This window comes from Scyliorhinus torazame, chromosome 7 (genome assembly GCF_047496885.1).
Source record: "Scyliorhinus torazame isolate Kashiwa2021f chromosome 7, sScyTor2.1, whole genome shotgun sequence".
Lineage (NCBI taxonomy): Eukaryota > Metazoa > Chordata > Chondrichthyes > Carcharhiniformes > Scyliorhinidae > Scyliorhinus > Scyliorhinus torazame.
Window position 1 is genome coordinate 254,479,568 of NC_092713.1, and position 26,587 is coordinate 254,506,154.

Genomic DNA, 26,587 nt, shown 5'->3' on the forward strand with positions numbered 1-26,587 from the left:
CACGGAAATGACATCTCCGGGCGGCGCATGCGTGGGAGTGTCAGCGGCCGCTGACCGCTTCCCACGCATGCGCAGTGGAGGGAGTCTCTTCTGCCTCCGCCATGGTGGAGACCGTGGCGGAGGCGGAAGGGAAAGAGTGCCCCCATGGCACAGGCCCACCCGCTGATCGGTGGGCCCCGATCGCGGGCCAGGCTACGGTGGGGGCACCCCCCCGGGGCCAGATCGCCCCACCCCCCCCCCAGGACCCCGGAGCCTGCCCGCGCCGCCTTGTCCCGCCGGTAAGGTAGGTGATTTAATTTACGCCGGCGGGACAGGCATTTTAGCGGCGGGACTTCGGCCCATCCAGGCCGGAGAATCGCGCGGGGGGGGGCCCGCCAACTGGCGCGGCGTGATTTCCGCCCCCGCCGAATCGCGGGTGCCGGAGACTTCGGCAACCGGCGGGGGCGGGATTCACGCCAGCCCCCGGCGATTCTCCGACCCAGCGGGGGGTCGGAGAATCTCGCCCAAGGTGTTTGAGTGTAATGTATTAAAAGTTTCCTGATGATACAAAATTAGCTAGGAAAGCAGGCTATGTGGAAGATGCAGTAGGTTGCAAAAGGATTTGGTCAAGAACATGGCAGGTGGAATACAATGTAGAAAAATGTAAATTTAATCACTTTGATAGAAAGGATGGAAAAGCAGAATATTTTTAAATTGTGTGGGAATGGAAAATGTTATTCAATGGGATCTGGTTGTCCAGGATTTTGACTCTGCGATCGTGAAAGACTGGCAATGTAGTTCCAAGTCAAGAAGGTGTATGACATGGTGGGAAACTTGCAGGTGGCAGCTGCTGCCTTTGACCTTCTAGGTGTAAAAGATAATGGGTTTGAAAGGTGCTGACAAAGGAAATTTGAGTTGCTGTAAAGCACACTGCTGACACTGTGCGTTAATGCTGGAGTGTAGATGGGTGTCGATCAAGTGAGCTGCTTTGTCCAGGATGGTGTCACACTTCTTGTGTATTTATGGAGCTGCACTCATCCAGGCAAGTGGAGAGTATTTCATTACATTCCTGACTTGTGCTTTGTAGATGGTGGACAAGCTTTGGGGAGTCAGGAGGCAAGTTACTCCTGCAGAATTCTCAGTTCCTGACCTGCTATTTTAGCCACCGTATTTATGTGGCTAGTCTAGTTAACTCCAAGGGTGTTGATGTTGGGGGATTCAGCAATGGTAACACTGAATATCATGGGGCCATGGTTAGATCCTCTCTTGTTGGAGATGGTAATTGCCTGGCACTTGTGTGTCAAGAGTGTTACTTGCCGGACTTCCGGGTGCGGCGATGACCAGCTGAGTCGCACGTTTCGGCAGCTCCCTGTGAAACGGACTTTTGGGCTCTTGATAGGAGCCCCAACGGCAATTTTAACGGCTGAAAACACCGTGCGGTAAACCAGAAGGGTGTTCCCCCTGGACACGGATGGAAAAAGGAGAGGAAAGTGGCCGGATTGCAGCGGATCCTTTGGAACAACGGCAAGGAAGGCAAGCAGAAACCAAGATGGCGTCGGAAGGTGGCAGTTTCATATGGGGCCCTGAACAACAAGAGTTTTTGAAACGCTGCGTGGAGGAGATAAAAAAGGAAATGAAGAAAGAGTTGTTGGCCCCGATATTACAGGCGATTGAAGGGCTGAAAGAGGAACAAAAGACCCAGGAGCAGGAGCTTCGGGTCGTGAAGGCGAAAGCAGCAGAGAATGAAAACGACATACAGGGCCTGGTGGTGAAGTCGGAGATACAGGAGGCACACCAGAAACGATCTGTGGAGAGGTTGGAGGCACTGGAAAATAACGCAAGGAGGAACAACTTGAGGATTCTTGGCCTTCCTGAAGGTGTGGAGGGGGCGGACGTCGGGGCATATGTGAGCACGATGCTGCACTCGTTAATGGGAGTGGAGGCCCCGACGGGTCCGTTGGAGGTGGAGGGAGCATACCGAGTTATGGTGCGAGGACCGAGAGCAGGAGAAGCTCCCAGAGCCATAGTGGTGAGATTTCTCCGTTTTAAGGATAGAGAAATGGTCCTTAGATGGGCGAAGAAAACTCGGTGTAGTAAATGGGAGAACGCGGTGATCCGCGTCTATCAAGACTGGAGTGCGGAGGTGGCGAGAAGGAGGGCGAGCTTTAATCGGGCCAAAGCGGTACTTCACAAAAAAAAGATAAAGTTTGGAATGCTGCAACCGGCAAGACTGTGGGTCACATATCAAGGGAGGCACCACTACTTTGAGACGGCGGATGAAGCGTGGACTTTTATTGTAGAAGAAAAATTGGAATGATTGGACTACGAAAATGAACGTTTGGATAAAGTGGTGGGACGAGTGGGGGGGGGGGGGGGCGAAGAGGGATTGTATGATTAATCCTGCGGTATGGTAACTTTTCTTTCTCCCACAGGTGGTGATGGGGGGAGGTGGGGAGGGAGAGGAGATGGGGCGTTGGCCATGGGAGGCGGGGCCGAGGGAGAGGCGCGGGCTTGGTTCCCGCGCTATGATAATTATGGCGGGAATAGAGAAGCAGGTAGGAGGGGGCGCCGCACGGGGCGAGCCGTGATCACGGGGGGAAGCCGAGGTCAGCCAGAGTTTGCTGACTTCTGGGAGCAACATGGGGGGAGTAAATACGCTAGCGGGGGGTCTAGCGGGGGGGGGGGGGGGAGGGGGGAATTACTGGGTTGCTGCTGCTGGGGAAAGGGGGGAGTGGGTGCGGGAAAGGATGGGCGGGGGGGCACCGTCTGGGAGAAATACAGCCGCGTGGGAACTGGGCGAGAAGCTGGAAAAAGATGATGGCTAACCGGCAAGGGGGCGGGGTGGGAAGCCCCCCAACTCGGCTGATCACGTGGAACGTGAGGGGGCTTAACGGGCCGATAAAGAGGGCACGAGTACTCGCACACCTTAAGAAACTTAAAGCAGATGTGGTCATGTTACAGGAAACGCACCTGAAACTGATAGATCAGGTTAGGTTGCGCAAAGGATGGGTAGGGCAGGTGTTCCATTCGGGGCTGGATGCGAAAAACGGGGGTGGCTATATTAGTGGGGAAGCGGGTAATGTTTGAGGCAAAGACTATAGTGGCGGATAACGGGGGCAGATACGTGATGGTGAGTGGCAAATTACAGGGAGAGATGGTGGTGTTGGTAAACGTGTATGCCCCGAATTGGGACGATGCCAATTTTATGAGGCGAATGCTAGGACGCATCCCAGACCTAGAGACCGGAAAGCTGATAATGGGGGGAGACTTTAACACGGTGTTGGAACCAAGGCTGGATAGGTCGAAGTCCAGGACTGGTAGGAGGCCGGCAGCAGCCAAGGTGCTTAAGGATTTTATGGAGCAGATGGGAGGGGTGGACCCGTGGAGATTCAGTAGACCTAGGAGTAAGGAGTTCTCGTTTTTCTCCTATGTCCATAAAGTCTATTCACGCATAGACTTTTTTGTGTTGGGTAGGGCATTGATCCCGAGGGTGAGGGGAACGGAATATACGGCTATAGCCATTTCGGATCATGCCCCACACTGGGTAGACTTGGAGATAGGGGAGGAAACAAGAGGGCGTCCATCCTGGAGAATGGATATGGGACTAATGGCGGATGAGGGGGTGTGCTTAAGGGTGAGGGGATGCATTGAAAAGTACTTGGAACTCAATGACAATGGGGAGGTTCAGGTGGGAGTGGTCTGGGAGGCGTTGAAGGCGGTGGTTAGGGGGGAGCTGATATCAATAAGGACACATAAAGGGAAGCAGGAGAGTAAGGAACGGGAGCGGTTGTTGCAAGAACTTTTGAGGGTGGACAGACAGTATGCGGAAGCACCGGAGGAGGGACTGTATAGGGAAAGGCAAAGGCTGCATGTGGAATTTGACTTGCTGACCACAGGCACTGCAGAGGCACAATGGAGGAAGGCGCAGGGTGTACAGTATGAATATGGAGAGAAGGCGAGCAGATTGCTGGCACACCAATTGAGGAAAAGGGGAGCAGCGAGGGAAATAGGGGGGGTGAGAGACGAAGATGGAGAGACGGAGCGGGGAGCGGAGAGAGTGAATGAAGTGTTTAAGACATTTTATAAAAAATTGTATGAAGCTCAACCCCCGGATGGGAGGGAGAGAATGATGGAGTTTTTGGATCGGTTGGAAATTCCCAAGGTGGAAGAGCAGGACAGGATGGGATTGGGAGCACAGATCACGGTAGAAGAAGTGGTGAAAGGAATTAGGAACATGCAGACGGGAAAGGCCCCGGGACCGGACGGATTCCCAGTTGAATTTTACAGAAAATATTTGGACTTGCTCGCCCCGCTACTGACGAGGACCTTCAACGAGGCAAAGGAAAGGGGACAACTGCCCCCGACTATGTCAGAAGCAACGATATCGCTTCTTTTAAAGAAGGAAAAGGATCCGCTACAATGCGGGTCCTACAGACCAATCTCCCTCCTCAATGTAGATGCCAAGGTCTTGGCCAAGGTAATGGCAATGAGAATAGAGGAATGTGTCCCGGGGGTGGTTCATGAGGACCAAACTGGGTTTGTGAAGGGGAGACAGCTGAACACGAACATACGGAGGTTGTTAGGGGTAATGATGATGGCCCCACCAGAGGGTGAAACGGAGATAGTAGTGGCGATGGATGCCGAGAAAGCATTTGATAGAGTGGAGTGGGATTATCTGTGGGAGGTGTTGAGGAGATTTGGGTTCGGAGAGGGGTATGTTAGATGGGTGCAGCTGTTGTATGGGGCCCCGGTGGCGAGTGTGGTCACGAATGGACGGGGATCGGCATATTTTCGGCTCCATAGAGGGACAAGGCAGGGATGTCCTCTGTCTCCATTACTGTTTGCACTGGCGATTGAGCCCCTGGCGATAGCGCTGAGAGGTTCCAAGGGATGGAGGGGAATACTCAGGGGAGGAGAAGAACACCGGGTATCTTTATATGCGGATGATCTGCTACTATATGTGGCGGATCCAGCGGAGGGGATGCCAGAAATAATGCGGATACTTGGGGAGTTTGGGGATTTTTCAGGGTATAAATTGAACATGGGAAAGAGTGAGCTGTTTGTGGTGCATCCAGGGGAGCAGAGTAGAGAAATAGAAGACCTACCGTTGAGGAAGGTAACAAGAGACTTTCGTTACCTGGGGATCCAGATAGCTAAGAATTGGGGCACATTGCACAGGCTAAATTTGACGCGGTTGGTGGAACAGATGGAGGAAGATTTCAAGAGATGGGACATGGTAGCATTGTCAATGGCAGGGAGGGTGCAGGCAGTTAAGATGGTGGTCCTCCCGAGATTCCTTTTTGTGTTTCAGTGTCTCCCGGTGGTGATCACGAAGGCTTTTTTCAAAAGGATAGAAAAGAGTATCATGGGTTTTGTTTGGGCCGGGAAGACTCCGAGAGTGAGGAAGGGATTTTTACAGCGTAGTAGGGATAGGGGGGGGCTGGCACTACCGAGCCTAAGTGAGTATTATTGGGCCGCTAATATTTCAATGGTGAGTAAGTGGATGGGAGAGGAGGAAGGAGCGGCGTGGAAGAGATTAGAGAGGGCGTCCTGTAGGGGGACCAGCCTGCAGGCTATGGTGACAGCCCCATTGCCGTTCTCACCAAGGAACTATACCACGAGTCCGGTGGTGGTAGCTACACTGAAGATTTGGGGACAGTGGAGACGACATAGGGGAAAGACCGGAGCACTGGGGGGGTCCCCGATAAGAAACAACCATAGGTTTGCCCCGGGGGGAATGGATGGGGGATATGGAATGTGGCAAAGAGCAGGTATAACGCAATTGAAAGATCTATTTGTGGAAGGGAAGTTTGCGAGTCTGGGAGCGCTGACCGAGAAATATGGGTTGCCCCAAGGGAATGCATTCAGGTACATGCAATTGAGGGCTTTTGCGAGGCAGCAGGTGAGGGAATTCCCGCAGCTCCCGACACAAGAGGTGCAGGACAGAGTCATCTCAAAGAAATGGGTGGGGGACGGTAAGGTGTCGGATATATATAGGGAAATGAGAGACGAAGGGGAGACTATGATGGACGAACTAAAAGGGAAATGGGAAGAAGAGCTAGGGGAGGAGATTGAGGAGGGGATGTGGGCAGATGCCCTAAACAGGGTAAACTCGTCGTCCTCGTGCGCCAGGCTAAGCCTGATTCAGTTTAAGGTATTACACAGGGCACATATGACTGGAACACGGCTCAGTAAATTTTTTGGGGTGGAGGATAGGTGTGCGAGGTGCTCGGGAAGCCCAGCGAATCATACCCATATGTTTTGGTCATGCCCGGCACTACAGGGATTTTGGATGGGGGTGACAAAGGTGCTTTCGAAAGTAGTAGGAGTCCGGGTCGAACCAAGCTGGGGGTTGGCTATATTTGGGGTTGCACAAGAGCCGGGAGTGCAGGAGGCGAAAGAGGCCGATGTTTTGGCCTTTGCGTCCCTAGTAGCCCGGCGCAGAATATTGCTAATGTGGAAAGAAGCCAAGCCCCCGGGGGTGGAGACCTGGATAAATGATATGGCGGGGTTCATAAAGTTAGAGCGGATTAAGTTCGTCCTAAGGGGGTCGGCTCAAGGGTTTACTAGGCGGTGGCAACCGTTCGTCGAATATCTTGCGGAAAGATAGATAGGGGAGAACAAAGAAGGCAGCAGCAGCGGCCCAGGACTTGGGGGGGGGGGGGGGGGGGAGAGGGATTGGGGGGGGATGTGTGTGGCCTGAGACAAGGCAGTTGCCAATTAGGGCTAGTTTTTATTTTTTGTTATTTAATATTTATTTATTTGTTGTTGTTTTTGTTTAAATTTAAAAAAGGTCATTATTATCTGTATTGTTACAATGTTGTGTAAAGGATGCACAATGTACTGTGTTGGTTGACCAAAAATTTTCAATAAAATATTATTTAAAAAAAAAAAGTGTTACTTGCCACTTATCAGCCCAAGCCTGAACTTTGACCAGGCCTTGCTGTTTCCGGACACTGACTGTTTGAGGAGTCATCAATCATCAGTTGCAGAAGCAGAGAGAGAGAGAGGGACTGCTGGAGGTGGCAGATTAAGTACAGCAGGACAATCATCAGCGAATATCCCCACTTCTGACCTTATGGAGGAAGGGACATTGCTGAAGCAACTGAAGATGTTTAGGCCCAGGCTACTACTCTGAGGGACTCCTGCAGTGATGTGCTTACATGATGAATTGCCATAGATATGTATAGATGTTGAAAGATTGCAGACTATATACAATCTGACAACTCCTGGCACCAGTCATTCATGTGGGCATGTCTACCAACTTGGAACCACCTATCAATCCATGCACAACTTGTAGTGAAGCAGGAATATAGTTGCTCAGTTGTGTATCTCTTAGAAACTGAGCTGTAAGAGCGACCAAACATGTTGTTGTTCTATCTGTGGCTCTTATCTAATTTATTCTGCCTCGAGATCACTCCAATCCCATCATTGCTATTTGACAGGAACCATTTCTCAGTGCCATTGTGTATCCTGTACGTCTACTAAAACAAAGAATCTGGCACCAGGCAGTAGCATCATATATCCAGGCATCAAGACTTCCTTGACATTATTAATTTCTCGAAGCTGCAGGATGACATCAATTACACAGCTATTTGAGTTCAAGCTCCATTAGTCCAAACTATGCTATACATATGTAGACAGCAATAGTATTCAGTCAACGTGCAAATGTAAGGTCAATTTTGCTGATTTGCGTGGCTCCGTGGAGCTTCACCTGCCAGCACTGTGGCTACTGCACATTTCATTTTACCAGCGAGCGTAATACAATTCTTACACATTCAGTGTCTGTTGCACAGAAATGACAGGGCTGTCGAGAAGCATTTTGGGTGATTCAGTGCTCAATTCAGTGGGGATGAGGAGGCAATTAAGTTTAGATGATAGTGGAGTGGGACTTGGTGCAGGATAGGATGCAGAGATTGGAGCTTTGCCTGTTGTGATTTATAAATGGGGTGGGGTGTGCTTGGGAAACAGCAATGAGCAACGGTGGTATTGAGTTTGGAGATGACAAGGGCATGAATAGAAAGGTTATGGCACAGAAAGAGGCCATTCAGCCCATGTTTCAATGGCGTGCATCGAGACAATTGAAGTGGAGATGAAAATAGGCAATCTTGATGGAAGGTATTCAAAGACCGTATCAGAGAAAAGGGTAGCAACTGGAGAGGGTGGAGTGATAGGTTCTTTTGTGAGATAGGGTTGATGTTCACGGTTGAACTATGCTGTGAAAGATATACAGGTGATGGGCGTTGCTTGATTTGAGGATTGAGAACATCTAGAAAAGAGAGTCATTGCCCCTTCAGGGGCTGTCACCCCATTTATTAATTTATTGACTTTTTTTTGTTGCTATCAGAACATATCAAAAGAGTTATCAGTTGAGGGGGATTGTCCGGCCCAGATGTTTGCCTTTTTCCCGCTGCTATGTTCGTGCCAAGGTGTCTCTGCAGAGGAAGCACACCGGTATCCATTGGTATGCTTGAGCCCTCCTGCAATCGGTGGGCACCACTGGTGCTGGGGAGCATCTTCAGCCCTGGCAATGACATTTTGGTTTGATTTAGATGTTTCCTTTTTGTAATTTCATTTTTGTTACTGTGCCCATTAATTTGTTACTTTAGAGGTCCCGTTAAAAGAACATATAAAGAGTCATTGGCCCATCAGGAGCTGTCACCCTTTTATTGATTTAAGGTTTTTCTAAAGAGGGGCATCAGCTGGATCCAGCCTGACTGTCTGCCACTTTTCCGTGTCTATATTCATGCCCAGTGTCACTGAAGAGAGAGAATGCATTGTTCTTTGGTACACTTGAGGCCTTCCACAACTGATGGGCCCATGGGGGCTAGTGTGCTTCGTTAGCACTGGAAACAACATTTGAATTTAATTAGATACGGTAAGGTTTTTGTGGTTCTCACAGTGCCACTTAAAGGCTGTCAATTTGTTTACTTGGTCATTATTTGACTTTACCAATGTAATCAAAGAGTCATCAGAGGGGGCAGGCAGAACAGAGGACCTCCCCGTGAGTCTGCTTCTAGGCCCTGCCAAGGTGGCCATCACAAGATCCAGGCGGTGGGCTGTGGAGAGGGTCATTGGACTCAACTGTCTGCCCTCTTCTGTGCTCCATGTGTCACTGGAGAGGGAGCATGCGATGTCCACTGGTACACTTGAGGCCTTCCATGACTGGTGGGCATTGCAGGTGGTGAAGTGTATCATCTCCACCCACAATGACATTTTAATTTAATTTGTTGCGGGTGGAGTTCTCCAGCCTTTCTGCCGGCGGGGTCTTCCGGTTCCACCAAAGTCTATTTGGTGGGTGGGTTGACTTTGGCGGCAATCAAAAGATCCTGCTGGCGGCAGATGGCGAGCTGCCTCCACCACGGAGGGCGGTGGGGGGGATAATTTCACCCTAGGTTTTCATTGCAGTTTGTTCTTTAGTTACTGGTGTTCATTTGGTACGTGGTGCAAGAAAGAGAGTCAGCTGAGATACTGGTTGTTGGGTGACCAAGATCTGTAAAGCTACAAACAAGGGACAAATGTTTTGTTTCATACTTCACCAACTGGTTTGGATCTGTATAAGCATTAATGACCAAGAAAACCAGCCAGCGGACACGGCAGGGAAGAAGTCTACTCTAACCTATTTCTGACACTCTTGCTCATAAGCGAAATTTCGCCCAACATTCATGCCGCAAAGAAACTTGGCTAAATATTTGCAGCATCAAATCAAATGTAATGGGCTGTGAGCTCTTGCTGTAAATATGGGGACAGGTCTGTTTGCTGTTTCCAAATTTAATGGGGTAGGTAGTTGCTGCAAATTCTAACCCATTTTCCATCATACATAACAAGACGCTGAAGCACTTGTCCAAGTATCAGTGAGCACGTTAAAATGATGTGTCACAAAACATTTTCCATCATTACTACCTAGGCAGCACACTGAACTGCTTAGTGTTAACCATCTTAACAGGTAGCAGGGTTGTTAGCAGAGACACATCATACAACAACGAAACAGCAGTAAATGGCAGCTATGACAGATTGGGAAAAAATTTCAATTCCCAATGGAAGCGGGATGGGAGGCAGAAAGGAACAAAAATTGGCATTGAAGAGCAGCAAGCTAGCTTACAGATCTACCTACCTCTGCACCTTTATCGGTCCAAAAAATGAAAATGAAAACTGCTTATTGTCACAAGCAGGCTTCAAATGAAGTTACTGTGAAAAGCCCCTAGTCGCCACATTCTGGCACCTGTTCAGGGAGGCCTCTATCCATCCACAGATCACCAATAGCCTATTGAAGCCACTCCACCAAAGCCAACTGGAATTATCCTCCACTAAGGGACCGGCTCCCACACAGCCAGGGGATGGAGGCAGCTTCCCGGTGACAGACCTGGGTGTGGTTGGGGGGGAGGGAAGAGGTGTGAAGAAACCAAGCCAAGCTCCTCATCCCACAAAGGCCCTACACACCTGCCCTAGCAGTCATAAACTAGGCCACTGCCTCTCCATGATGACAACCTGGCTACCCCTTAATGAGAAACCTTTCGGAGATGGAGGTTCTCTCTCTCTCTCTCTCTCTCTCTTAGCGACATCACAACATCCACCTTGGACAGTGGGTCTGCAGTAACATTGCCCTCCAGCATTGGAAACCTAGACCCCCATCTTTAATTGGATGGTGAGCACACCCCCGAACCATTAATTGACGAGACCCTAAAAAAGACATGTGTTTGACACTGAGAGAACGTGGGGCTTGAATCCACAAATTCAATTAGCATTGGAGCCCACTGTCTCTGAAAGTGCAGCCCACTGTCTCGGAAAGTGAACGTATCAATTGCAGGTGGTGAATAGAACTGTGGTGAAACAAGCTCTATTCTTTGCAATTGTAACTTTGAATTTCCTTCACCTTCTTTGAGATCGTCGTGCTATTATTTGTTAATTTTGCAGCCAGAAAAATTTGAAGTTCCAAAAGAGGAAATGGAAATTGAATAAAGTACAATAGATTTTCTGTTCTACATCAGCATATCACTCCATGAGAAGCTTAAAGTATTTTAAAGCTCCAAAACTGTCCACCTCTTTAAGCTGCAGTAGGTGTCCTTCTGGCCATCGCATCAAACGTTCCAGAGTACAGATGTAAAATTGTTGGAATGCTGAAGCAACTAAAGGCCAACTTTGCAAGCTTATGCATGGTCAATGGAAGATCAGTTGGGTAAGCTTGCCCTGTCACTCCAATGTAATAAATTGTACCAAAGATGAATCTACCAGCAACTCATTTATCCTATTCTGCTAAAGGGAGGCGATGCTTATGGTTTTGTGGCAGTTGGGAGTTGTAACCACATTAGTGAGAGTCTGGAGTCGTATGTAGGCCAGACTGGTGAGGATGGCCAATTTTCCCTAAAGGGCATTAGTAAACCAAAGGATTTTCTCACAACAATCAATGGTTTTCCGGCACCATTAGTGTAATCAGATCTTTGTTGACTGGCGTGAACGTGATGGGCTGAATGGCCACTTGATGTCTATGAATCTATATCATTACTGAGGTGAGCTTTCAATTCCATTTTTTTTCTTCCTTGTTAATTGAGTTTAAATTTTACCAGTTGCCATATCCTCAGGGCATTTGCCAGGGCCTCTTAGATTACTCGTCCTATGACATTACCACTATGCCACCAGCCCCCAATAATACCGCCTTTCCAGTCAAGACAGGAGAGCAGTGGAATGCCTACAAATTAAATGGTGCCGGTATCCATGACACATTGTTTGAGGCTGAACTTCCATCCAGCCCAAATCAGCTCATTGGCATCAGGGGAGGAGATTCCCAGAATGAAAGTTTCATCGTCCAAATCAAAGTTCTGCCAGGCAGCCAATGGGCTAAGTTAGGAGGATATATTAGTCAATCAGTAAAAATGAGACCCACCTGAGAATTGAAGGTTGTGTCTAAAACTAGGACCTGAGCCCCTGAAGACGAGTTGTCGATTATATAAAATTTAGCCCTCGTTCGACTATATTTTCAAATGAGTATCCAAGCTCCGGTGGATGTCCAAGATATGCTTTCATTGCTGTGACGTCCATAGCATTCTATTAATAAAGGAATGTCTCCATAACCTCTTAGACACTGCTGAGTATTGTTACAATCTCCAGCTAATGTTCTAACTGGACACGAAGTTTCCAGAATGCAACACTGGTTCAAAAAAGGTCATTTTTGCTTTTTTTAAGCAATACACAGAGGAACAGAATCAGAAGACTGCTAATTCGTTTTAGCAACAAGAAAAAAATATTTTACTAAACATGAAAAGTTGGATTATTATACAATACTCCTTAACTCTACTCCCCACCCCCAGCTTAAGAAATACACAGATTTAAAGATGAACATGATTGCAAAATCATCTTAAGCTGCATTGGTCTCAACACAGTCCCTTTTAAACACACAAGTTTACTGTAGTCAAATACATGCACTCCGCTCTGAATTCAAGTTGGTGCCAGTGATTTCTCCTCAGAATCTCCCCAGAAGATGATCACATGAGAGTTTCCAAACTCCACTTCCAAAAATATGCTTTAAAATCTTGGGCAGGATTCTGTGATCCTGGGGCTAAGTGTTGACACCGTCGGAAATGCCGTCGCGTGGGGGCCAGCACAGTACTGGAGTGATCCACGCCGCTCCAGCTGCTGATCTTGGTGTGAACTGGGCGCCGCGGGGGTCCGCGTATGCGCAGTGGCACTGGCGCCAACACATGCATGCGCAGTGGCTCCCTTCTCGGTGCTGGCCCCGACGCGACATGGCGCAGGGCTACAGGGGCCGGCGCAGAAGAAAGGAGGCCCCCAGCCAGAGAGGCCAGCCCGCCGATCGGTGGGCCCCGATCGCGGGCCAGGCCACATCGGAGCCCCCCCCCCCCCCCCCAGGCCGCCCCCGGACCCTTCCATGCCGAGGTCCCACTGGCTGAGAGCAGGTTTGAACCGCGCCGACGGGGCTCTGGTTTTTTACGACAGCCGCTCGGCCCATCCCGGGCCGAAAATCGGCGGGAGGGGCCACGTAGAGCGGCCTCTGACCGCCGTCACGCCAACCAAGCCACCACCGCACCAACCACACTCTGCGGAGAATCGCGCCGGTCGCGAGGATTCTCCAGCCCGGCCCTGGGCTGAGACAATCCCGCCCCTTATCTCCTAATAATGCCTTCCCTCAGCAGTTTGCATTTTGAAATCCAGTCCAGGTTTTACAAATGACATTTTCAAACCACTTCCACTTCACTTCAAATTCAGGATTTCACACCAACCCCTTTAGGATTTCTTTGTCTTAACTGCTGTGCAAATTGATCACAATTGCTTTAACTTTCAATTCCCAGGCATTATTGAAATTATCTACTTCTGATGGTTTGTTGTCCCACTTCAGTTTAGTTGCTGTGATTGTCTCTTCAACTCGGAACACTTTGTTTACTCGTTCTTGAATTCTTCTGAACAATACCTTGGTCTCTGTTCACTTAACTCCAGACTTCTTCAGACATTAATTTTGTCTCTGGTTACCTGGACTGCAACTTGTAGTTTAGGAAGCCTGCCTCTTTGCAGCTCCCATCCTGTGCAGTCTTCCTTCTTGGAGAGTTGAGAGATGTTCACTCCTCGAGATCCTGTCTCCAACTGCTCTCAAATTACCTAAACTAAAACATAAAAGCTTTATACCTTACAAGGACCTCCAGTTGCTAAGCAATGAGTCATATTCCTATGCACTTTATTTATTTTCCACACTGTAGCCCTCTATAAGCATTTGGAACCCCAGTTGGAACTTAACCAACCCCCACACAAACAAAAACCTTTATCCAGTATGTACCTAACTAGAGATTTTACCATTCCAGGCACAGAAACATTAAATTAACACTGAAAACTATACGTTATTTTTAATGTTTATCAAAATGTATATAAATCCCTTAAAACTACATTTGTTTTCTAACAGTACTGGAGGTACCAGGATAAAAAGAAAACAAAACAAAGATTTACATTTGTATAGCACCTCCATAACTACTGACCATCTCAAAGTACTTTACAGCTAATAAAATAGTTTGTAAGTGTAGTCATTGTTGTAAGATAGGATCTTGGACTACCATTTGGGTTAAGGACCTGACGATGTTTGACCCCTGAGTTGTAGCAGTTTTATCCTAATGACCATATTATCATTTTGCTGCCCTTCAGGCACGAATTAAAAAATTTGGACCCAAGATAATGCAGCTGCTGACAGAATGGACAGAAACTTTCCCTTCAGATTTTCGGGATGAGAGAATGATTGGACATTTAAAGGACATGATCCACAGGATAGCCCCTTACGATGAGGTGAGTTCCATGAATAACGAAAACTCTGAATTATAGTGTCTGCTGGAATGCTTGTCCTACATGTCCCAACAAGGTTATTCCTGTACTTTGTTAATTGGTTTAACTTTTTATTAGTTCTATTTTAACATATAATTATGGGAGAAAACCATTTTATAAAGTCTGATGAATATATAATTGAAAGTCTAAAATGTATGTATACTAAAATCATTTTTGAATTCTGCCTTTTAGCAATAGTCTATTGAGTTGTTAATACCACTGTTTTATGTAAACAACTCATTTTAAAGGAAAATATTTGCTAGATAACTCTTTTGATGTATTAAAGATAAACATGTCCTAATTCATTTATTCATCTCTGTAAATTATTGGTTAATAAGACAACATTACCAGCAGATTTTCAAGATCTAACTGCAGGTATTGCCTCTGACTAAACAAAAATGGAACTTTCAGTATATTTGCAATGATCATTATTATGTTGTAAATAATACATAAGTAAAGGAAAAGTAAAGTCGTCATAGTCCCAGATTACCATGGGCTGCTTTCCCCTTTGAGGGGGGAGAGCTGACTGGTGGTGATTTAACCTGAGGATCACCATGCCTCAGGTGAGGGGCAAGGTTGAGAAGGTGAGCCTTCATGAATAACCTCTTGTAAGTATCCACTTGCAAATGTCGTCATGATTTCAATAAGATCAGCATTTTCTCCGTTTGAAAATAATTATATCCATTAATGAAGACTGACAAAAAACAATGCTTATCATATGAGAATTGCTTGAGGACGCTGGGTCTGTACTCATTGGAGTTTAGAAGGATGAGGGGGGGGGGATCTTATTGAAACTTAGCTGAGAGGCCTAGATAGAGTGGACGTGAAGAGGATGTTTTCACTGTTTGGAAAAACTAGAATCCGAGGGCACAGCCTCAGGCTGATGGAACAATCCTTTAAAAGTGAGATGAGGAGGAATTTCTTCAGCCAGAGGGTGGTGAATCTGTGGAACTCTTTGCTGCAGAAGGCTTGTAAAGGCCAAAACACTGAGTGTCATTAAGACAGGGATAGATAGGTCCTTGATTGATCAGGGGTTATGGAGAGAAGGCAGGAGAATGGGGATGAGAAAAATATCAGCCATGGTTGAATGGCAGAGCAGACTCGATGGGCCGAGTGGCCTAATTCTGCTCCTATATCTTATGGTCTTATGAATAGCTCAGAAGCTAAGGAAATATTTTGACCATTCTAACTTTACTCTCCTCCTGTTTAGCAGCAGGGGCTGTTCAGCACAGGGCTAAATCGCTGGCTTTGAAAGCAGACCAAGGCAGGCCAGCAGCACGGTTCAATTCCCGCAGCAGCCTCCCCGAACAGGCGACGAAATGTGGCGACTAGGGGCTTTTCACAGTAACTTCATTTGAAGCCTACTTGTGACAATAAGCGATTTTCATTTCATTTCATTCCCTCTGCAGTGTGCTACAGATCTGCTTTGCTAGATCTCAAAGCTAGATGAGTATCACTCATCTGGCATATGCATTGAATTCATTAATCAATATCTTCCTTTCTATCAGCACTGAATATCAATCCTGGAGTCACCTTATTTAATATTAAGCAGTGATCAGGAGTTAATTTAATACTGTGCTGTGTTTGAGACAGAGAGCTATACAGTGTAAGACACGGCTGGCATCATGTGTGTTTTACTGCAAGCTGTAAATTTAATTCTGTCCACTAAGAGAGAATATTATGTGTATGCTCACGTACATGCAGAAAGCTTTGTTCTTTGCCAATACATGAGTGTTTTGCGATAATAAAAAAGACTATGCGTTAAATTGATAATGTACCCAGGAGATTCAGCTTTCTAAAACCGTTTCCAAATTGCACTAGAATTACACTCCACGTGGTCTTCTATCCAGGTGATGGCAAGCCTCAATGGTTCTTGCAGCATTAGTTTTAGCATGTCCCAGAGCCAAATTGGGACATGACTCAAATTGTATGATCCACATCCAAGATCTCTTTGCATTGATGCAAAACTGGTAATAAAACCGCAGTCTAAATCAGTCTGCAGCTACTAGCTCCAATTAAATTGTCTTATTTTCAGACCATGGGCGAGATTCTCCGACCCCCCCCCCCCCCCCCGGCGGGTCGGAGAATCGCCGGGGGCTGGCGTGAATCCCGCCCCCGCTGGTTGCCGAAGTCTCCGGCACCGGATATTCGGCGGGGGCGGGAATCGCGCCACGCCGGTTGGCGGGCCCCCCCGCGCGATTCTCCGGCCCGGATGGGCCGAAGTCCCGCCGCTAAAATGCCTGTCCCGCCGACGTAAATTAAACCACCTACCTTACCGGCGGGACAAGGCAGCGCGGATGGGCTCCGGGGTCCTGGGGGGGGCGCGGGGCGATCTGGCCCCGGGGGGTGCCCCCACGGTGGCCTGGCCCGTGATCGGGGCCCACCGGTATCCGCGGGCGGGCCTGTGCCGTGGGGGCACTCTTTCCCTTCCGCCTCCGCCACGGTCTCCACCATGGCAGAGGCGGAAGAGACTCCCTCCACTGCGCATGCGTGGGAATGCTGTCAGCGGCCGCTGACGCTCCCGCGCATGCGCCGCCCGGAGATGTCATTTCCGCGCCAGCTGGCGTGGCACCAAAGGCCTTTTCCGCCAGCTGGCGGGGCGGAAATTCGTCCGGCGCCGACATAGCCCCTCAAGGTTAGGGCTCGGCCCCCAAAGATGCGGAGCATTCCGCACCTTTGGGGCGGCGCGATGCCCGTCTGATTTGCGCCGTTTTGGGCGCCAGTCGGCGGACATCACGCCGTTTCCGGAGAATTTCGCCCCTGATATCTGGGTCTTGCAGGCTGCCAGAAAAGGAAGTTGAGCTTCCTTCTAACAGGTAGAAAAATCAATTAATAATTTTGTCTTCATTAACTACAGAAATAAATCATTTTACATTAATTGTGTTTCCATTAATTATTGCTCTACTGCAACTCCCAGTAGGGTGGGCTCGGATAGAACCCTTGGGTTGGATTTTACAGGAGGTGGGGTTTACTGCCAATTCACATGGCATTGTGAAGCCCACCCTATTCCAGCAAGCATTTAATGCTCAGAGGAACACGTCATCCAACTGAAACATTACTTTGTTTCTCGCTCCACAGATGCTGCCTGACCACCTGGGTATTTTCAACATTTCTTGTTTTTATTGCAGATTTTGATTCTTGTATAGTATTCGTTTGCTTGACTTATTTGTTGCAAGTACTGGTAAAGAATATATGGCCACTGTCGCAGTTCTTGTTTATTGGCATAACAACAGTTGTTTTTTTTTCATTCCCAGAGCTACTGGAAGACGATGAATCAGCTTTTGCAAACCCTGAATCAAAAACTGGCAACTTTAAATCAAGGTGAAGAAAACACAATCAAGGTTAATGCTAGTGTGTCTGACAAATTGGTTATCATCAAAACAAAGCCTCCATCTATTCAAAGGGATATACTGAGTATCTGCAATGACCCTTATACACTGGCACAACAGCTAACTCATATAGAACTGGTAAGTTGGATGACTATTTTTATAGCTTTATCAGCACCGTCATTTAGACTTAACCCTTGAATACATGGATCTGGTAAATATCTTTTGGTGTGAGGAATTTCAATAAAATGGTACAATCACAGTAAATGGCGTTGAAGAAATTGCAGGGTGGGGTAAAACATGTCAGCAATCAACAAGGCAAAATTACGATACTACCACTCGGCACTGGCATGAGTTCAATTCCTAAAGAGATTCTGGCTAACACAATATCAATTCAGAATGCATAATTGAACAAATCTAAAGTGGCAAAGAAAGGTGAGACTTTAGAATGAAGTCTAATATCCAATGTGTTATTTGGCACCAGCGTTCAATTCCATTTCAGATTGACACTTTAAGGGCCCTTAGTGTTGGGTGGGGCTACTGTGTTATGGGGATAGGATGGAGGTGTGGACCTTGGTAGGGTGCTCTTTCCAAGAGCCGGTGCAGACTCGATGGGCCGAATGGCCTCCTTCTACACTGTAATTTCTATGATTCTATGATCCCACAGTGTAGAAGGTGAGATAGACTCACTTTTATTAAATTTAATATATTCCCCAATGGCGGTGGACATGTGTTCACAGAATCTCTTGTTCGCTAATAATGCCGTATGCAATCTCCATGGCCGACGCTGGGAGGGATCTGACTCCAGTGCCAAGTCAACAAAATGTGAGACCTGGGGCAGGATTCTCCGACCCCCCCCCGCCGGGTCGGAGAATCACCAGGGGGTGGTGTGAATCCCGCCCCCGCCGGCCGCCAAATTCTCCGGCACCGGAGATTCGGAGGGGACGGGAATCGCACCGTGCCAGTCGGCGGGCCCCCCCCGGCGATTCTCCGGCCCGCGATAGGCCGAAGTCCCGCTGCTGTAATGCCGGTCCCACCAGCGTGAATTAAACCACCTCCCTTACCGGCGGGACCAGGCGGTGCGGGCGGGCTCCGGGGTCCTGGTGGGGGTGGGGGTGCGGGGTGATCTGGCCCTGGGGGGGTGCCCCCACGGTGGTCTGGCCCGCGATCGGGGCCCACCGATCCGCGGGCGGGCCTGTGTCGTGGGGGCACTCTTTCCCTTCCGCGTCGTCCATCAGCCTCCGCGATGGCCAATGCAGAGGTGACCCCCCCCCCCCCGCGCATGCGCGGGGATGACATCAGCAATCGCTGACGCTCCCGCGCATGCACGGACTTCCGCCGGCCGGTGGAGTCCCTTCGGCCCCGGCTGGTGTGGCACCAAAGGCCTTTCCCGCCGGCCAGCAGCGCGCCAACCACTCCGCGCGGGCCTAGCCCCTCACGGTGAGGGCTTGGCCCCTAAAGGTGAGGGCTTGGCCCCTAAAGGTGCGGAGAAATCCGCACCTTTGGGGCGGCCCGACGCCGAAGTGGTTCACGCCACTCCATCCCGCCGGGACCCCCCACCCCGTCGGGTAGGGGAGAATCCCGCCCCTGGCCTGAAATCACAATTGCCAAGTAACCCGCCCCCTCCATCAAAGGAGGAGAGACCTATCCACCACAAAAATGTTAATACATGAGTGTACCTGGTGCACATGGGAGACAAAGGAAAAATCTTTAGTAGCCGCGTGCAAAACAAAAACCTATGGGTCTAACCCCCCCTTCCCCATCGGCTCCATGAAAACCAACAATGCAAGGGCGCCACGGTGATTAGCACTGCTGCCTCACGGCGCCGAGGTCCCAAGTTCGATCCTGGCCCTCGGTCACTGTCCATGTGGAGTTTGCACATTCTCCCCATGTCTGCGTGGGTCTCAGCCCCCACAACCCAAAAGATGTGCAGGGTCGGTGGATTGGCCATGCAAAATTGCCCCTTAATTGGAAGAAAAAAATAATTGGTTACTCTTTTTAAAAAAAAAAAAAATTTTTTTAAACAACAACGCCTTTGCCTCCCCTAAAAGAGCCAAGGAATTAGGCCTGGACTGATCCATCCTGGTGTCCAAAACAGAGTTTAAGTCACTGCCCAAAATAAGCTGATGCAATTCCAAATCAGGGATGGAAGCTGACAGCTTGCTAGTAAAATTTGTAATGACCTACAGACACTAACATATCTACCATTGGGGTCAGCCAGGATCTTAGCGGCAGAAAACTGAACCCTTTAATTGATTTAAGATTGCCGGACCCCGGGTCCTAACATCAAACCCGAACGAAAAAACTTGTCCCACTCACCCCTTCTGCAACTTTGTCTGGTCTCTGACCCACAGCTGAGTCTCACCCAGAAACACCACATCGGCTTTAAATGTTTACGGTGGGGCAGCACGGTGGCGCTGTGGTTAGTACTGTTGGTTCAAGGTGCTGAGGACCCGGGTTCGATCCCGGCCCCGGGTCACTGTCTGTGTGGAGCTTGCACATTCTCACTGTGACTGCGTGGGTTTCACCCTCACAACCCAAAGATGTCCAGGGTAGGTGGATTGGCCACAGTAAATTGCCCCTTAATTGGGGGAAAAAAAGAATTGGACACTTTTTTATTTAAGGTGAGCAACTACCCTTGACCTTTTCACCCCCCTCTACCTTTTCACTCCCTGACTTTACAGGCGACCAAAGGAATTGGGGGTCTCCCAAATCCCCCCTCGATCTGGAGTTTGGCCATATCCACTAAGGAGGATTGTCCAACAGTTACATAAAGTACAGCAACCAGGCCCACCCAAGATGGCTGCCAACTGCACTGACAAAATTAAACAAAGGGCAATCTGAAGTCACCGTCCGCAAACTATCCTTGCCTTCCGCCCACAGACATTAATACATCCAAATATGTACACATAAAATAGTACGGTGAACATAAACCCCTAAACCTACTACTAATAAACCTAAACCCAAACAGAACAAAAACACTAAGCTCATTATCTAAAACAGAACTACTATAATGAACTGCAGTCAACCCTTCAGCACCGCTCCCGCTAGCTACCTCCAGCTAGCAGAGCGGCCCCCGCCTAGAGTGAAGAAAAATCATTACAGAAAAAAGACACGGGGCGTGATTCTCCTGCCTTGATGCACTCGCTTGAGAGAAACAAAGCCGGTAATAGTGGGAGAGGCCAAAAAACAACATCCGTGCCAGGTGTCAAAAAGTTTGCAATGCAACCAGCCTGCTCCCGTAGGCGATATCGGGATCTCTCCATAACATGGCGAGAAACCAATTATCACCAGTTAAGCCCTATTGCCATACAATTAATGAGAGCCAACCCACATCTAAATGCCTCCCGTCATTCAGTGGCCTCCTCTGCAAGTGGTCGACGATTAGTACTCCTTTTGAAAAACGTGAACCTGGCGGAAGGGCATGTGGGGAGCTGGGGAGGTGAGCCATCTTTGCTCACAGACAAAGAGCCCAGGGGCATTGGGCTTGCTGCCCAGTGCTCGGCAGGGGGTGGTGGACCCTCTGCTCGGGGTGGGGGACCCTCCACAGGGGTGGGCCGTCATGGGAGGGTGTGGGAGAAGGGGAGGCATTGAGGGGGAAACCGAGGGGCAACCACACATGGCACCACCATGCCAACCCCTAGATCATGGAAGCGATTCTCCAAAATGGAGACTAAGTGTTCGCGCCGTCGTGAACGCCGTCGCGTTTCACAACGGCACGAAACGGGCGTGGGGACAACCGATTCTGGCCCCCACAGGGGGACGTCTTCAGCGCGCCGGCCCCTACGCAACATGGCATGGGGGTTCAGGGGCCGGCCGCGCAACAAAGTAGGCCTGGGGGGCGGGGAGAGGCCGGCCTGCCAAATGGCAGGCCAGACCCCATCGGAGGCCCCCCCCGGGGACAAGGTGCCACACAAAAGGTTGCTGCGTAAACTAAAGATGCATGGCGTTGAGGGTAAAGTGGTAGCATGGGTAGCGGATTGGTTAACTAACAGAAAGCAGAGAGTGGGGATAAATGAGTGTTTCTCTGGTTGGCAACCTGTAACTAGTGGGGTCCCTCAAGGATCAGTGTTGGGCCCGCAGTTGTGCACAATTTACATAGACGATTTGGAGTTGGAGACCAAGTGCAATGTGTCAAAGTTTGCAGACGACACTAAGATGAGCGGTAAAGCAAAAAGTGCAGAGGATACCGGAAGTCTGCAGAAGGATTTGGATAGGTTAGGTGAATGGGCTAGGGTCTGGCAGATGGAATTCAATGTTGCCAAGTGTGAGGCTATCCATTTTGGGAGGAATAACAGCAGAATGGATTATTATTTAAACGGTAAGATGTTAAAACATGCTGCTGTGCAGAGGGACCTGGGTGTGCTGGTGCACGAGTCGCAAAAAGTTGGTGTGCAGGTGCAACAGGTGATTAAGAAGGCTAATCGAGTTTTTTCTTTCATTGCTAGAGGGATGGAGTTCAACACTAGTGAGGTTATGCTGCAATTGTATAAGGTGTTGGTGAGGCCACATCTGGAGTATTGTGTTCAGTTTTGGTCTCCTTACCTGAGAAAGGACATATTGGCACTGGAGGGAGTGCAGAGGAGATTCACTAGGTTGATCCCAGAGTTGAGGGGATTAGATTATGACGAGAGGTTGAGTAGACTGGGACTGTACTCATTGGAGTTTAGACGGATGCGGGGGGGATCTTATTGAGACATATAAAATTATGAAGGGAATAGATAGGATAGATGCGGGCAGGTTGTTTCCACTGGTCGGGGAAAGCAGAACTAGGGGACATAGTCTCAAAATAAGGGGAGGTAGATTTAGGACGGAGTGTCGGAGGAACTTCTTCACCCAAAGGGTTGTGAATCTTTGGAATTCCTTGCCCAGTGAAGCAGTTGAGGCTCCTTCTTTAAACGTTTTTAAGAAAAAGATAGATGCCTTTCTAAAGAATAAAGGGATTCGGGGATATGGTGTACGGGCCGGAGAGTGGAACTGAGTCCACAAAGATCAGCCATGATCTCATTAAATGGCGGAGCAGGCTTGAGGGGCCAGATGGCCTACTCCTGTTCCTAATTCTTATGTTCTTATGTTCCCCCTTCCACCTCCACCCCCCCACCCCCACAGGCCGCCCCGACCCTTCGCGCAGAGTTCCCGCCGGCAATGACCAGGGGTGAACGGCGCCGGCGGGACTCAGCCATTTCCGCGTGGCCACTCGGCCCATACGGGCCGGGGAATCGCCGGCCCGCGACCAGTGCCGCGAAAACGCGCCGGCGCAAATGGCGCCGATTCTCCGTACCCCGGAGAATCGCGCGTCGGGGCAGTGTGGCACGGTTGCGGCGATTCTCCGGCCGGCGCGGGGCTGGGAGAATCGCACCCCATCCATAACCCCCATCGACTGCCAAGACCTCTGGTCGTGTGGCTGAACGCTATTGCTAACAGGGATTTGGCAATTGTGGTTAATAATCTTTTGTGTCACAAGTATTCTTACATTAGCACTGCAATGAAGTTACTGTGAAAATAAGTGAGCTCTTCACACAATCCAAGTGGATTTCCGTGAGTGGGCGGGCCATGTAACATGTGGGAGTCATTGCCTAGCATCCCAATCACATCTTGATACATGGACACTGTGCTTGATCACTGCAGGAGGCAACACCACACACGCAGCAGCCAACATCAGAACGCCCAGGGGATGGGACACAGCTCCGGAGACATGTCCACAGCCACAGGGAGGGGAGGTGCCTGGAAAGATGGGCCAAGGGTTCGGAGGTCAGCGCGCATTGCGGAAGGAAGTGAAAGAGGCATCATACTAGTTGTGAACAAGGGTGATTCTGGGATTCCTCCCAGCGGCTATGGACCTGCTGGACTGTCGCTGACATCTCCCTCTGAATGTCCGGGCTGCACCCTAACGCCTTGATCAGCTCTTGGATGACCTCTTCCACAGGCTCAGCTTCAGGCTGGGACCTAGCTGGGTCCTGGGATCCAGCAGACCTCTGACTGCTGTCTGGCCTCAGGGTTCCTGCCTCCACCTGATGTGCATCATCAGCTGCGTGGTGCTCACCGAAGCCTAACCACTAACATGTCCCACCAAGGTGTGTGTATCTGCGTTGGTGGAAGATGGGGACGACAGCTGTGATGCGCCCATTATGGTGGCTTCCTCAGTCTTCTCCTGGAAGGCTGGAGAGGGGGCCACCCGGGTTGTGCCGGCGCCGTCGGCTGGGGACCTGCGGAAGAATGGACATGGGGTCAGTGGGAGGGATGGGTCAGTAGGTAAGGCAATAACAACTCGCATGTGACAGGTCCTTTGGCTGGGGCCCGGTGATTTCTCATCTCTGCAGCGTCCGCCAGCCTCCGCATTGGTGACGGCTCTGTTCTCAGCCACCCTAGTCGCCTCCAAGGCATGCTCCTCGAAGGTGGTGAGGATTCTTATATCCGGCATACCACTGCCAGTCTGGGCCCTCTCCTGGCGATTGTGGGAGAGGTTTTCCTGAGGAGACAGAGAGAGAGCGTCGTTAGCCACATGCGTGGTTTACAGTCATGGGAGGGCTGCAGGGGGAGGTGTGAGGGAGGGTTGGGGTGGAGGGAGAGTGGGGGGGTGGGAGTGTTTGGGGTCACATAGAGAATTATGGGGTGGATGTTCAGGTGGGGGCAGAAAAGTCTCTGGGGTTGGTGGGGGGGGGGGTTGCATTGCTGCCAGGTGTAGGTTATTGACCTCTTTCTGGCACTGGCGGTCAGTCCTCCTGGTCACACTCCTGGCACTCACAGCCGCCGCCACCTCTTCCCAGGCAGCACTAGCTTCCCTGTGGCTAACCCTCAGCGGAACAGGATAATCCTGGCCTCAACAGCGTCTAGGAGCCTCCCCAGGATAGCGTCCCCAAATCTTGGGGCCGGTCTCCTCAGTGCCATTGTTGCGAGCTGGCTGGGGTTGGCTGAGCAAGTGCTGCGTAAGTGTTGCTCAACCTTATTAGCGGGGGGCTGGCAAACGGGTCTCGGCGAATCAGCTAGCAAGCCTTCATTTGCAGTGAGAAGCCCATGAGGCTCTGTTAAGTGGACCAATTAACATTGAATAGCATTGCCGGCCAGGAACCTCACAGCAGTTCCCGCTCGCTACATTCTAATAAAGATTAGAAATCTTTCCAGAGAATCGCACCTAAAGTATGAAAAAGTATGTAAACTCCAATAGGGAGCTATATATTTTTACAACAGTTAGAACAAATAGAGCAAAAACCCACAGAAAACTAAACCCCCTACCCAAGTCCATCTTGCAAAACATTCAACCCAAAAACGAACAGAAAAGTTCAAACATGAACAGAGAACCCCAACAATTCCACATATCAACATGCCCATCCTGAATATCCCAGGAAAACCTCAGGAATCCATCTCCCCTGGTGCATCAAAAAAATAGTCTATTCTGTCAAGAGTCACTCTTAGCCGTGCCGGGTACACCACTCCAAACCCAACTCTGCTTTTACACAGGGCGGCTTTGGCCTTATTGAATGCAGTCTGCTTCTTTGCCAGCCCCACTCCCACATCCTGGTAAAACCTGATGGCGTGGCCTTCCTATTTGTAATCGCGATGCTCCCTTGCTCATCCCAGGACCTGCTCTTTTTCTTGGAAGCTGTGAAACTTCACGATTACTGTTGCGGAGGTTCACCAGGACGAGGCTTCTACCGAAATGTCCAGTGGGCATGGTTTAGCTCGGGAGGAGACGCGAGTCTACCCTCCCCCACCATCTTCCCAAACATCTTCACAAAATACTCTGTGGGAGTTGGGCCTTCCATCCCTTCTGGCAGCCCCTAAATTTGGATATTTTGCCACCTGGAACGATTCTCCAAATCATTCACTTTGGCTTATTCGCATCAGCCATCAAAGACTTCTCTGCTTCCAGAGAAGCAATCTGATCACTATACCTCGAAAGGACTGCTTCTGTGCTTTGTATCGTGTCACCATGCAACTTTACCATTTCATTAGTCCTCTCCAATGCCAAACTAATGGGAGCACAGTAAGAAGTCTTACAACACCAGGTTAAAGTCCAAGGATTCACCTGAGGAAGGAGCAGTGCTCCGAAAGCTAGTGATAGCGAAACAAACCTGTTGGACTTTAACCTGGTGTTGTAAGACTTCTTACTGTGCTCACCCCAGTCCAACGCCAGCATCTCCACATCAAAACTAATGGGAGCCAAGGCCTCCTCCATCAATTTGCAGAGGTCCCCCAACACAGCCCGCCAGTGTTTGTCAAATTCTGCAGCCAAAGTGCTGGTAAGCATTTTGGCAGTCAGTGGGGTGACTGGAGTCGCAGAGGCTGCTCCACCATTTTTTGCTCCAATGAGCCCCGAGAGGCCTCCGATTCAGCTGACAAACTTCTACTTTCAGGCTGTTTTCCCCCCGGGTTTTTCAGGCATTTCATCCCATTAAACAAATGGGGTTTTAAAACAAAAATACCATGCATACGAAAGTGCCATGCTTTGCTTGGTAAGACATTACAAATAAGTTGTTAGAACCGAACAATTTCAGACTTTAAAATGCTTTGGTGTGACAATAAGCTTTTCGAATAATTTTATGCCTATGGAACAACCAATCCAATATGGGATGGATGTGTGTGCTTAACCACCTTGGGTTCTAATATCATCCCTTAAAAACCGATTGACCTCAATACAATTTCTAAGCCTATAAATTCTCTAAATTTAATTGGTAGATATCCAATCAAAAATTATTTACAGGTATTCTTGTCTCAATTGCTTTGATATTGGTAAAGAATCCCAAACACAAAGTTGTTCGAAATGATGAACGAACCAAAATTAAGCATGTCGAAATGAATATATTTTCAATAATTTCCAGCAATGACCTCCAAACACAATTATTTTTGAAAGGTGGTGAAATATCATCAAGGTTTACAAGTGATCACCGGTTATTTATTTTGATGATATGTGGCAAGTGTGAGATATCTATTTTGTGGGTGGTTTTGTTTTGGAGAATGATTCGCTT

The 26,587-nt window shown here is 49.2% G+C and overlaps 1 protein-coding gene across 4 annotated transcripts in view; it reads left to right on the forward strand.

The window, feature by feature from the left end:
* The window catches only part of LOC140426962 (ras-GEF domain-containing family member 1C-like), a 159,288-nt gene that overhangs the window by 94,076 nt on the left and 38,625 nt on the right, over nt 1–26,587 (forward strand). For all 4 annotated transcript variants that reach the window (XM_072512282.1, XM_072512284.1, XM_072512283.1 and 1 more), the window contains 2 exons: nt 14,122–14,259; nt 17,550–17,762. In XM_072512282.1, the coding sequence (XP_072368383.1) occupies nt 14,122–14,259; nt 17,550–17,762 (351 nt within the window). The remainder of the gene's footprint in view (nt 1–14,121; nt 14,260–17,549; nt 17,763–26,587) is intronic.